Source organism: Rhea americana, unplaced genomic scaffold (genome assembly GCF_003343005.1).
Source record: "Rhea americana isolate MKP2758 unplaced genomic scaffold, rheAme1 scaffold_47, whole genome shotgun sequence".
Lineage (NCBI taxonomy): Eukaryota > Metazoa > Chordata > Aves > Rheiformes > Rheidae > Rhea > Rhea americana.
In genome coordinates, this window is record NW_028186612.1 from 2,941,648 (window position 1) to 2,955,936 (window position 14,289).

General features: G+C 35.0%; 1 protein-coding gene across 1 annotated transcript in view; it reads right to left on the reverse strand.

The window, feature by feature from the left end:
• LOC146589297 (sodium channel protein type 5 subunit alpha-like) overlaps positions 1-14,289 on the reverse strand; it is a 46,443-nt gene that overhangs the window by 23,800 nt on the left and 8,354 nt on the right. The window contains exons 7-14 of the mRNA XM_085316420.1: positions 10,905-10,996; positions 8,913-9,119; positions 8,180-8,243; positions 7,378-7,522; positions 5,627-5,821; positions 3,933-4,124; positions 2,135-2,237; positions 12-250 (exon numbers count right to left, since the gene is read on the reverse strand). Of these exons, the coding sequence (XP_085172546.1) occupies positions 12-250; positions 2,135-2,237; positions 3,933-4,124; positions 5,627-5,821; positions 7,378-7,522; positions 8,180-8,243; positions 8,913-9,119; positions 10,905-10,996 (1,237 nt within the window). The remainder of the gene's footprint in view (positions 1-11; positions 251-2,134; positions 2,238-3,932; positions 4,125-5,626; positions 5,822-7,377; positions 7,523-8,179; positions 8,244-8,912; positions 9,120-10,904; positions 10,997-14,289) is intronic.

Genomic DNA, 14,289 nt, shown 5'->3' on the forward strand with positions numbered 1-14,289 from the left:
ACCTAACTTACCTTGTCACTTGTACGAATCATATGTGAATAAACTGCTGGCATCCCAGGGTAGTCCAGAGCCAATGATAAAGTATTCATCATAATGCAAACCATGATTAAGAGATCAACAAATGGATCCAACATTACCAATTTCAACTTCTCTTTGACTACTAGCCAGWATGGGCAACAGTTCCAAATTAGATACCTTTGAGCGAAACGTTTCAAAAAKGAAGGGCATTTCAGTTTTGACTCCTGCAGTTCTAAACAGCAAAGGGCAAAGTGACATACAAGTTATCTTATGTGAAATCTCACAGCAAGAAGACAATCAATAATAGAGAAGATTGAAAAAAACATTCAGTCATCTGTAAGAGTTCAGTACGTGTGCGAGCAGAATAGTATTATCGACAAAACTATGTTTCACTCATTCTGCACAAACCAGTCACAGGCTACTGAAAAGCTATCATACGCAAATCTCATAATTTCTAAAACAGCTGATATCACCCACTTCTTCATACGTTTTAAGGATGATAAAATACCTGCACTGAGGAGAAAGAACTTAATTGTTTCCAGGAAAAGAGACAATTTGTTCTCTGTGAGTTGCGTATGTGCAGTCACAGACGTGCTTTAAAAGAACTCCAAGCTAAAATAAAGCTTTCATGTTTGTGGCTACACCTTAATACTCAGCCACATGAGGTAAAATAGGTTACAGAATAATGGAAGAAATAACACACTGCTTCAGTTTTTCTAAACAAACAATTTCTGTGTTCCCCATATTTTGATGTCCCACAGCTGAACATAGGATCATGGGATAATCCAGGTTGGAAGGGATCTCAAGAGGTTTCTAGTCCAACCTTCTGTTCAAAGTAGGGTCAACCATGAGGTCAGAGACTGCATGATTTGTTCCACCGTCTGACTGTCCTTACGGTAAAAGCTTGTCCTTATATGTAGTTTGAAACTCTCTTCTTTCAATTTATGCCTATTTTCTCTCATCTTCCTACCACATACCATTGAGAAGAGCCTAGTTTTATCTTCTTGGTAACCTCTTCTCATGCACCTYAAGGCTGCTATTAGGTCCCCTCCAGAACCTTCTCTTCACCAGGCTGAACCAGCCCAGCYCTCTCCRCCTCTACTCACAGGGCAAGTGCTCCAGCCTCCAAGCACCTTGGTGGCCATCTRCTGAACTCACTCTATTTTACCAAKGTATTTCTTGTACTGGAAAGGGCAGATGGAGGCAAAACTGGATGCAGTATTCCAGATATGGTCTAACAAGTGCTGAGTAAAGGGCCATAATCCCTTCCCTCAATCTCCTGTCTATGCCCCTTTTAATACAGTCCAGTGCACTGTTAACCATTGCTGCTGCCTGGACACATTTTTGGCTTATGCTCAGCTTGCTGCCACAAGGACCTCAGGGCCTTTTCCAAAGACCTGCTCCCCTAGCTAGGCAATCCTTAGCCTGTACTGTTTCAAGGACTTCTTCCTTCCCAGATACAGGAATTTGTATTGTTCTTGTTGAATTTTATAAGGCTCCTGTTGGTCCATCCCTCTAGGCTCTCTATGTCCCTCTGGATGACATCTCTGTGCTTCAAGTGCATCAACTAGTCCTCTCAATTTGGTGCCATGCAAACTTCATGAACAAGCACTGCATCACCTCCTCCAGATCATTGACAAAGATGTTAGGTCATGACAGCCCTCAAGGATATATCCATGTACTACTCTACTTGTTACCGACCTCCAGGTAAAATATGACCTGTTAATGGGACCCTCTGAGCTCAATTGCCAAACCATTTTCTGGTCCACCCATCCAGAACTTAACATCCTAACTTGGATACAAAATACTGTGGGAGATAGTGTTGAAAGCCTTACTAAAGTCAAGGAGAACGAYGTCACCTACTTGTCTCTAATCCACAAAACTAGTCATTTCACTGTACAGAACAATCAGGTTGGTCAGGTATGATTTACCCTTGGAAAATCCAAGTTACAGCTGCAGTTATGTGAGGTATCAGTATATTTCTATTATTGAAATTTACATTTGTTTGCAGCATAATTCCCTCTAGTGACTTTTAAAATAATGATGATTGTAACATTTTGATTTCTTAGGTCAAGTTACACAATCACTGTACGAAAAATGCTAAAGAGTGACTTACCCAAACTATTTGTAATAACAGTGGCTGCACTCATTAACCTCTGTCTTCGAAAGGGATCATTAATAGAGTCCACTGACAATTCATAGGACAGTAATAGTTGCCTCTTTGGTCAGAAAGAAAATAGAAAATAATATAACATGTAAATATGGATAAATGTTTGGCCAATATAAAAACTACATGCAGCATAACATAAATGTGCCTCCTTACATATATTGTAACAAAATCTTACCTGGAAGAAAGAGTGTAAAACAAAACAATACAAAAAATATCACGTGAAGGCAAAGGATACTTTATTAAAAGAAAAAACTTCAAGATGATTTTTCCTTCTGAAAATACTTAACAGTAATTATTCCATTATATAAGAAGTACGTAAATCATTAATAGGAAAGCAAAGGAAAAAAAAAAAATCATTCCACCTTTCCAGTGAGTGATAAAAGGAGCACATGAAATGAACACTGAAGATCAGTTTGAATCAGTTATTGATTATTTAACCATTAACTATCAGTTTTTATAATAAATAATAGTCAATATTAATAATAGCTATTTAGTGAATTGTAATTATGGCTTTGCTGAGACATTTTAAGCCTAGATGAACATCAAATAGCTTTAAAATAGGAATGAGATTACCTATGTTTCTGGTAAGAATGTACTGATTGCTAAACATCATTCAGTGCTCCTGATGTGCACTGAGAAACAGACAGGTGAAAACTTGTGTTTTACAGAATACACTGAAATATTATCCAAGATTTAGTCCATGATATATCAAACTCTCCCTCCTAACGCAAAGAAAAGGTGAGACTCTTTGAGGCACGGAGGAACAGAGAAAGCAGGCTTAAATATCAGAGAGGATGTAATTAAAGCCAACARTTGGCGGGGAGTTATTGATTGACCACATTGTAACGCATGGTACATTACTATCCAATTTAGGCATTCAATCTAACAATGTAATTTGTTTCATTTTGATTTTGCGGAGAGGGTACATAACCACAGACAGTTCATATCATTACTTCAGACTTTTATCATAATGTGGTCTTTATGAACATTTTCTGTGAGTCTGTTTTTCAAGGAATGGAACCGATACCATTGGTCTTAGGTGGTCGACATTAATTTCTTTTCATCCCTCTGGTATTTTAATGGTGGCTTCAAAAGCTAAGCAAAACTTAGCTGACTGAATAGAACAGACATAGGCATAGAATAGACATATAAAAAGAATTTACAATAGAATCACAAAAGTGAGAACTGTGATACAAGCGAGTGAGGGGAAGTGAACATACAGGTGGACATCTTGAAGAACCCTGGCAATTGATAAATAGCTCCTTCTGCCTTCAAAAGATAATCTGTAAGTACACTCACATGTGTAAAAATACAACTAGAACAATCACTTGGGTCTGGAATTGGAAATCTTCATGCAAAGAATGTAGAGGCATTCATCAGCAAGGACAGAAAGTTTAAGCTTTGCAGAAGATACTCCAGAGAAGCAGATTACACTTGTGGCTTCTTGTACCATGTTTTTTTATGCAGCACAACAGAAATGCTGATAAATCTTAACACAATTTTAAGTGCAGAGGCCTATAATATGTTAGAAATATGCTAATGACACCCACTACTAATTTTCATTTCCCTTCAAGTCTACATAATGCTGTCTCTCTAACATCTAACTGGTTTAAAAAACAAGGTGAATTAAATGCATGAAAGAAGGTAGAGGGAAACATTTGCAAATAAGGAATGCTTTTCTGGTCACCAATTGTCACACTGCATGTTAAGACAAATGAACATGTCTTACACTTCAAATACTTACAAGTTTTTTTTGGCTACGATCAGGCTGTGAGTGAAATATATGTTCCTCCTTCCCCTTGTCACTTAAAATTAGGCTTTGTCTTAAAATAGGCTCTTCTTCCTTATTCTCGTTTTCTTTTAAAATTTTCAAGTCATCAACCGACATCTCAGATCCGACCTGTAAGGTCTTATCGCTTGCTCCACCAGCCATCATCTGTAAAACAAACAGTTAAAATCCTATTAGTACAAGGCTAACATCAGAGAATGGACTAAAATCAAATACAATTTAATTATTATGCTACTTCATTGCTTTGCATTAACAATTTTCAGTTTTCTAATATTAAACTACTTCAAAAGAGAGACTACAAAATGCTACTCACTATACTGAAAGATAAAGACGGATTGTAATTAAAGTTTATATTTGCCACCTTAGAAATTACACTTTGCATTTGAAGCTCAGAATAGTAATGTATATTCTTCTCCTCCTCCTTTCCTTACTTTACAAAGGATCTTGAGCTCAAGACAACAGAAAACTATGGGCTCAAACTAAATTCTCAAATAATCTGGTATTATAGCTTTCATAACTACTAATTATAGAGAAAGAAAAATGGAAGGAAGAAAAGCCTAAGTGAAGTTTAGCAAGCTAGAATACAGATGGAGAAACATCACAGGCCTGCCCAGTTACATAGGAAGAAGCTGGTTAATTGATGATGCCTTTCATCTCGATGATGAAACTGGATAGTTGCTAGAGAGTATTCATATGTGCTCTTGCAAGACTGACTTTTCTGACTGTTAACAGCAACCCAGAGGTATCTTTTATAAAGAAGATAAATGTTTTCTTACCAATAAATTTCAATCTACATGGTTACCTTAGCTCTGATCTCCACATCTCAGAAATAAAATAAAAGCAACAAGGTGATCTCTAGTTCCTTATAGGACAAGGAATTAATGAACCTATGCAGTACTGTGACAAGAAGCAGCGGAAACACTGCAAAAATCTGAGGCAGTCAGTCTTCTAAAGCAACAGCAAAGAAATTAAYGCAGCCTATGGATGCCCTTCTGCATTAACATGGAACTAATGGTATTAGCCTATACACAGGCTATTCTTCATCTGTCAGTTATTAGACCTTCTGCATGTAGGTTTCATTACTCAAAAAAGGCTCCTTAAATAGTGAAGCATAGTGGCTTTCCGAAATCTTGAATTTTTAATCAATCCCGAAATCTATCAATATTGCAAGTTCTAATCTGGAAGCACTGAAGAAATGTCAACTTTTCCTATGGATGTAAACCTCTCCACCCACATTTTCTTCATCAGATCATGCAGAAATATCAAAAATAATTATACCCAGGGAAAGAAATTCTTGTGTATAGCAATAGTCAAGCTATACCAGAATGGGGCAGCCCACAGAGTGTGGGAGACTGTCAATACCAGAAAAGCTAAATATTTGCCTGCAAGCCATTGTTGTTTTATTATATAATGTTAGGCCTGTAAAACCTAAAAGTTAATATTATTTAACTTGGACTAACGTTGTTTATTTGTATTTTAGAAATATTTACATATAAATTACATATATATGTGTACAATATATAGAGGGAAATGAAATATGAGAAAGTACTCTAAAAAGCATGTTAGATCAAAAGCTTTATGCCCCTAAATCATAGACAGAAGAGAACAATAGGAACTGCATATTATGTATCACATGTAAGTTTACAAACCTTTTCCTTCTCTAGAATTTCTTGGGCATCCTGAAGTAATTTTTCCTTTGCCTCTGTTTCAGCAAGAGTGGCTCTACTTTGCTCTTCATATGCCATAGTTACTACAGCCAAGATCAGATTGAAGAGATAAAATGAGCATAAAAAGATGACCCCTAGAAAAAATAAAATGTAGTTCTTTCCAGATGTACGGATAGTCTGTGAGGAAAGAGTAGAGCTTGTAAGAGATTCTTAAAAAAATAAGGTTTACAATAGAATTTGAAACTAACTTTAAACAATTTCTTTCCTTATGTGATGCTAAAAGGTCAAGGAATTGCACTGTTTTCTTTAAACTACAGGATCTACCTCTGGTCTAGGTTATACAGAAGGTCCAGAAATACATCTATAGTCAGTGTTTCTTTTGGCCTTCAATTTCAGACCTTAAACATTTATTTGTGTTCATACAGTATTTTTCTCCTTCTGCATCAGACCACCTACCATTCATAATGATGCCAGATGCAATTGAGAAGAATGAACAAAAACTATTCTTAAAATTAAACAAGGTATCTCCCAACAAATAAATAGAGAAAATAATTATCAGAGTTCAAGTTATGAGAAAACAACTTTAGCTGTAAAGACATATACATGTGACTATAGAAGAACATGTGACTACTAAAACTCTTTAATATGGAAGAGAGCTAGAATTATCTAAATAATCCTGAAAGATGCTTTAATTAGTGAATAAGAAGCAATAATTCTTTTAGATGACAGTAGAACAGACTACTCAAATTTAAGCTCTAAGATATTAAAGAGCAAAAACTATCTGACCTCAAAATAGCAGGAAGATAATTTATCCATGAAAAAAAGAAACTCAGAAAGTCACTGGAAAAAGTTAAAATGGACCATACGAAAGCTCCAGAACAAGGCAGAGGATATTCTCCTTTAGCATAAGCACTGCATCGATAAAAGGGCTCCAGAGAGTTCTCAACATACAATTTTTGTATAATTTTTGTCAAAGGCCAGAATGAAGAAGTTACATTCAACTTCCTGAACCAAAAACAAAAAACTGCTTCACTTGTTTATTCCCATTTGTCAAAAAATGGTCTGAAATGGAAGCACCTATGTTCTGAACCAGAAACTTGGTAAGAAATTAGGACTGAAAAAGTGAGAAATAGATTATGTAAGGATTCATAGCCCTTGCAGCAGCAATGAGTTCACTAATTGGTTTGCTATTTAACCATATCCTTTGGTAGTTACATGATTAAAATATTTAACTACTAATTATTGACCCAAGTGTGTTGTTTAACAAAATATTTTACCTCCTTAATCTATAAGCTTTTCTGATCATGTAAGCAGGCTACTCAGCCCATTAACATGAGAAAAAGATTCTTAATCTTCTGGGACCACAGAGGATAACTCTCAAAATTTGTCATGACATCTGCACAGCTTTGTGATCTTATATTGCATTGAAACACTCATCAGTCAGAACACTGATTGGATGTGGCTAAGGATGGAGAGCAGTATGAGGACTTTTCACTGTCCACAGCATCTGTTCCACCATGTAATTCATGGTAGAATTACATATTACTTCATTTTTCTCATACACGTCACCTGCAGAAGCTGTAACTTAAGTTAGCCACTTGAAACTTCTGTAATATTTACATTTTTAAAAAATAAATTTAAATAATATTTAAACAGCTGTAGCTTTTTCTAGTGGACATAAAGCTGTAGAATGCATGCCTAAKGCCATTCTAGCAGCTAATAAAAGTACCTACTTGTCTGTAGAGACGCTCCCAGTAATCTTGTGTCATCAGACGGAATAAGGAAAGGAAGGCCCAGCCGAAATGATCAAAACTTGTGTACCCAAAGTCAGGATTGTTCCCAATCTTCAAGCAGCTATAGTTTTCTGGGCACTCTTTGCTAATCATAGAAGAAATGTTAAAAAATGCACATGACTTATATTTGCATTATTAAACTGTATCTGAAAGCGCTCACTATACAATCTTAACATAGGTTTGTTTAATTCATCCGGAAGTCCACTTCTTTATCCCCTAATCTGATTCTGCCACAAGGGCAGATTTCTAYCAGACATTCTGTAAAGTCATTTGATGAGTCCAAGATTCATTGTATAGTTTGACTACACAGAAACTCTCCACTAAGGTGAGTTATATGCAAACAAATACACARAGGAAAATAACAGAAATGTATACAGATCCTGAATATATGCTTATGGAAGGAATGATCAAATGTTTACTTTTCAAAAACTGACAGAGAGGAAGAGAGTTTATTAATAATCCCACAGCTCTCTACTGATCTCTTCCTCTTCATCTTTTTATCATTCTACATGATCATTAAACCACCAATGTTTACCAGCGMAGCACATATATAATTGTCTACATCATAGTATTTTACTTCATTCCTTCCCTGAAGTACAATATCTACTTTTATTTATTAAAAAACAAGCACATTCCATCCTCCTGAAAAATCATCAGCATTCCTTCAGCAGTGCAAAAATAAAACAAAAGCAAGTTTTGTGGAAAAAAAGATAAAAGTACTAAAAATGTATTATTTACTTACTGAYGATTCGAACTGAATCCACAGAGCAATATTTCAGAAGACTTATTCATTCTGTAGCAGATATCTATTCAAAAAAAAAATCAAGGGATCATAAAAATCACAAGTTGTTGTCTGAACTTTTGCAGGTTAAAGTGACTGTTTACGTATTCATATTTCTACAGTATACAGACAGTTAGCCATATATTAGCATATAAGTTAGCATTTTATAAACCAGCATGACACATTAATTCTAGGTGAAAGATTACTTTTATAACAAAGTGTATAGAGGGCACAGTTACTGAGCAGAAGATCTGTTCCTGATTTCAATTTGATTTGAAAATTCATTAATGGCACAACTTACAATGTAAGATCTTATTTTATCTCAGGTAAAAATAGGAAAGTCTGCTAGATATAGGCAAAATCTATACAAGATATAGCTTATGTAACGGGAAAACCAATTCTGCATGCATGACCCTTAACATTTGGATCCTAGTGTAATTTGTGTAGGTAAAGGAAACGCCTTACAGAAAACCCAGTCCTGTCTATTCCATAGACTTCTAACTCTCCCAGAATCCCAGACTCATTAATTATATATGCAACTGCCTCAGGGACTCCACATTATTGCTTCGCCAAATGCAAGATCATACCTTACTATGAGAGATTTATGCAAATATATTTTGATATCTTTCTGTGAAAATCAAGACATACATAGAAAGTTATATAATTTACGTAAAAGGGAGAAAATAAAATTTACCTTCATTACTTGGGACATATATCTTAGCATCCTTACAGAGTGTGTCATTATATGTAGCATTATTGAGGACACATTTGTATCTTAAATTGCCCATAAAAAGCTGAAGGCCTATTAGAGCAAATATACTCAAGCAAAAAATAGTCAAGATCAAAACATCAGTAAGTTTCTTAACAGATTCAACAAGTGAATTTACGATGACCTTCAGACCTAGAAAAATAAGATTCAATAATATGCAGAATCAGAAGAGGAATGCAGTAGTATTCCCATACAACAACATACCACAGCTGAAAGCGTGTTAAGAACAATCGGTGTAAATAGTTTTGCAACTTCACAATATTAAACAAGTAATATGAAACTTATGAGTAATTTTACTTTCATTTCCTAATCATAATTTATTTGACTTTTACTTGCTTCTAAAATTGATCTTGCTTACTTGAAAATTCTAATTTAAGAGGACATCTAAGCAAACTTTTAAGAGTTTTAAGGAACATGGACAGATTTTTGTGCATAGTGAAACAAGTACTTCACATTTTGCTGAAAAGACATTATAATAAAGGATACCTTGTGCCAACCTCAGAGCAGTCTATCTCAAAAGATAATACATTACAAGCTCATTGTTTTAAAAAGAAATGAACATTTTTGACATAGGGGTGGTACAAAGGGTGATACATAAACTGAAGACCAACATTCAGGCAGAAAAACTGAATTTGACCTACAACATAGGTAGTGATATCCAGAATTCTTCTAACAGATTCTTTTTAGGAATTCAGTGTGTACATTGAAAATAAGGGCTACCTATGCAGTCCAAAAACCTCTTTATCATTTGCTACAGACATTGGCAAAATACCGTTTACTATACAAAGACGTTTGTGATTTAGTGCATCCATTATGTTTTTGATTCATTTTTTTTTCCATTTTCTCCATCCAGGCAACTGGAAGAAGAAGCTAGCAGATCAGTGAATTTTTGAAATTCTGAAAGCATAGCAGTCTCACCTTTAAATACAACTCTATATGGATAAGTTACATTAAATCAATGTAGAACAGTCTCACTGCCAGTAAAACTAATGAAAGAGTGCAGTGAGAGTTTGTAAAAACAAAATATTAATATTTGTTTATTATCTTTTATTTTACCATTCAGGAAGAAAACATTGCTTTTACTGGTTGTAGGAATTTTACTGCCTAAATATCTGTTTTCATAAGGAGAAAAACAGAATTAATCTCTGTTTTCCATGGTATATATGGAAAGATAACAGATGATTTTGATATTAAAAATTAAGCACTCCTACACCAAAGTAAAATCAAAAATGTATTTGTAGTGACATGAAAGGGACACAGACAGTTAATACTATATTATGCCTATGGGATATGCAGTCTTTTATTTTAGATTTTCAAATGAGTTTCTAAAGTTAAATTCTAATTCTCCATACTTTGGTATCTAAATTAACGGCATGGCTTACAAAAATACCAAAAATCTGGATATCATACCCAGACACTTAAATATGTGAAACAGCATGGATGAAAGAATCATGCTTAATGCAGTTATGGCTGCGATCAATAAATGAACAAAGTTCTGAAATATTGAGAAACCAGGATTCGAGAAATAAACCATAGAATCTTAAGCCAACAATGTGAAACCAAAAATGTGTTAGAATATCAACCATGATGCTAATACAAGGTATTGGATAGTGTACACTGCTCAAGAAAGACAGAGAAAAAAAGACAAGTTTGCTGGTGTAAGTAACACTGGTTACTTGTAGTGGGATAGAAAAAGCAACAAGAATACAAAATTGTGCTTACGTCAAAATAATTTTGATGAAGGATGGTAAAAAAGATTGTGTTAGGATGTTGCTGAAACTATGGACCTCAAATTAGGGTCGTAACTTGGGATTCTGTTACAGTCACAAAAAATGACAAGACACTTAAACACAAGAATAGGAGAGAGAGCATACTGCTGAAACTGAGAGAAAATTAGTACGGCATGTTTCTCCTTACCTGGTATTACTGAAATAGCTTTCAAAGTCCTCAGTACTCTGAAAGTCCGAAGAGCTGAAATATTTCCCAGTGGTGTACAGATACTAATATACCTATAAAATTAAACCACCACATAACTGAATGACAAAGATCAAACTTCTTAGAGCATATGCCTATAGAGGATATGGTAGTAGACTAGTTAACAGAAAAGAAACAGGTCAAACATTCATCCAAATGTAGATATCTAAAGTTAAAAATCTAAGTCCATTTCTAGGAATTGATAATAAAATACTGGGAGCTTTGAATAGTGCTTCTGAAAAGAAACAAGAAGTTTTACTTCGTGTGGATGTGGATGCTTAATGTTTTAAAGCATTTATCCATCAAAACCTCATCTTGATATAAAATTTCCAATGTCACTATCAGGTCCTTTCAACCTCGAACTGATCAGATTCAGAACACTACATAAAAGTATATATCAAAAATATCTTACAAAACTATAGAATATATAGTTTAGGGGTACAGAGTTGAGCAAAATTCATTTACAATACGTTAATTCTGGACTGCATAGTGCTCTTTTTAACTTTTATTTAACAGTCAGTTTAGAACTTGAATACAGAAAACAGTATCAATCTGTTTCAACTAATAGAAATGCCCAGAAAATGAAGATTTTAAGAGTTGCATATTCTATACAAAATCTTACCTCTAATTGGTTACTCCTACTTTTATAAGACTTCCTTCATGTGAGAATGGAAATTAATTGTGAATTCTTTTATAATAAGATCATAAATAGTAACCAAATTAATTCCTTAAAATAAAAAGTCTCAATAACAGAATCATAAAAAGATATTGGTTGGAAGGGACCTCTTGAGGTCATTTAGGCAACTTTCTATTCAAAGAGTAACTTTCATCAGCAATATATTACATCATTATAGCTTTGTCTAGCTTGTAGGATTAAATAATCATAAAGTACAAAGTAAAAACTGTGTTGTTGAATTAACTTCCAAATACTTTTATTTGTAGCATGACAAGATCCAAAAACCTTGAGGCAGATATTGTATTGCAAAGCATTTATACCTGGCTTGAAAACAAATGAATTAGAAGTATGCGTAGGGAAGTGAGAAGGCAAAATGAAGTAGTTTATATTGCTGTTGTTAATTTGAGACTTACTGATGATTAACAATGTGTTTATTTTTTCAGTGTAAATTCCTTAGTGGATTACAGATTACCCATAAGAATATTTTGTTCACATACATATGTATATATGCAGTAGAATCTGAGTATACAACAGTACTGAAACTGAATTGCACAATGACGTCTTAAAGTGTGAGCACCAAAAGACATCTGAAGGCTTCCAAACTCTAAAGCATTTTGTAAAATCAGTTTTTGACACAGAAGATTGGCAAGCTGACAGGGGAAGCACTCTGTTGGACCTGTTACTTGCAAATAAGGAAGAACCAATCACAGACATGACAGCTGATACTAGCTTTTGTTATTGAGACCAAGAAAAAGTGGAGTTTAGGACTCTGAGAGAAGTAAGCAAGATGAATAGTAGAATTAAAATCCTGGGTTTAAGAACRGCAGATTTCAAAATGTGTTCAAAGATCTTGGCAAGATGGGAGACAACTTTGCAGAAAAGGATCTGGAAGTCAGGATAGACTAGTTGAATACGATTACACTGAGCACCCTTCCAGCAAAGAAGGGCTACCACATATTGGGCTTTATTATCATGAGTCCACCCTGTACATTGAAGAAAGTCATTCTTTCCTTCTGTTCATCACTTGTGAGATTTACTCTGGAGTACTGTGTCCAGCTTTGGCCTCCCAAGTCAAAGACATTGACATACTGAAGGAAGTCTAGCCAGGGATGTAAGGGGRCCAGTAAGACAATGAGATGATAAACTGGTTAGGCTGACATAGCTGGGTTTGTTGAATCTGAAGACGAGAAGGCTAAGGGATGTGAGAGCAGGACAAACATTGCTGTCTTCAGCTGCCTAATGCAAAAATTAAGAGAAGATGAAGCCAGACTGTTCTTGGAAGCTCACAATGAAGGGATGAGAGGTAGCAGATATAAGTTAAGTTGCAACACGAAACATTGCCATTAGATACTGCTGTGAAAAATCACAGTAAGGGTGGATAAATATTGGAACAGGTTGCCCAAAGAGGCTGTTGACTATTGGCTGTTTCTCCATCAGTGGAGAAACTCTGAACCTGAGTGGACAAGGTCCTAAGCAACCTAAGCTAAATTGGCTCTGCTTTGAGTTGAACTACAATCTCCAGAGGCCCCTTTTAACCTAAGAAGCTAGGGATTTTTTCAAACAGAGAATATTCAGAAATGCTACATGGCAGGGATTTGTTTTGAAATCTCTGAGACTTGGTTTTGAGTCAATCTATAAGCTGCTGCAAGAAAGGCTATATCRCTTTCAAGATTCTCTTTCTGTATTTGGGATGCAAATTCTGACTTTCTTCCTTACTTCTTGTCTACCTCCCAGATATTTAAAAGAAAGAGCTAGTCTACGCTCATATAAACTTAAATGTTACCAAAATGAGTCATAGCAATGATCCATCTGGCCTATTACCCCATCTTCAGGAATGGCCTATAACAGATGCTTAYAGAAGAGTTTAAAATCAAGGTAATCAGTGTTACTTCTCCTATTTCCTTCCAGCAAATTTACATCTCAGAGCCTTCCTGAACATGATGTAGGGTCTTTGAGTTARAAATATTCCTTAATGTATTTTCATCCACAATTTTTGTTCAGAAACCTCCTGAATGAAAACAAGCTGTTTGAATCCACAATGGGATTCTCCTATAGAAATTCTCATAGCATGAAAAACAACATCCTTTTTTTTTTGTTTCTATTATTTCTTTATTTAGTGCCTTAGCTCTAGTCCTAAAGGGGAGGATGTRGGGATTTATTCTCTTTTCGACTCTGTGCCACACACCCTCACCATTTTCTTGTACTGTTTCCTCATGAAAGAGTCCTCCTTATTTAGTTTCTTATCATGTGGAATACAAGGAGATGYACATTTAACCATCTTTGTCACTCTTCTCTGTATCTACAGGAGCAAAACTACATACAGTCTTGAAGAAAAAGACATACCGGATTTCTACAGTGAAATAACTGAGCGTTCTCCTTTGTTCTTTATTTTTTACCTGTAGGGTCCTAATTATATATTTGCTTCTCTGACTATCATTGCACACTAAGATGGTATTTCCACAAGATTATCTATTTTAATTGCAAAATCTTTTTTCCAACACRTAATATCTATTTTGGAATCCACAACTCTGTATGTAAAGCTATGTCTGTTTTTCCTTGAGTATTATTTTATATTCTTGGAATTTCACTGGCTATTTATCACCACATCACTCAACACCTTGCAAACCTCTTTGGATCCTTCTCAGATGAATT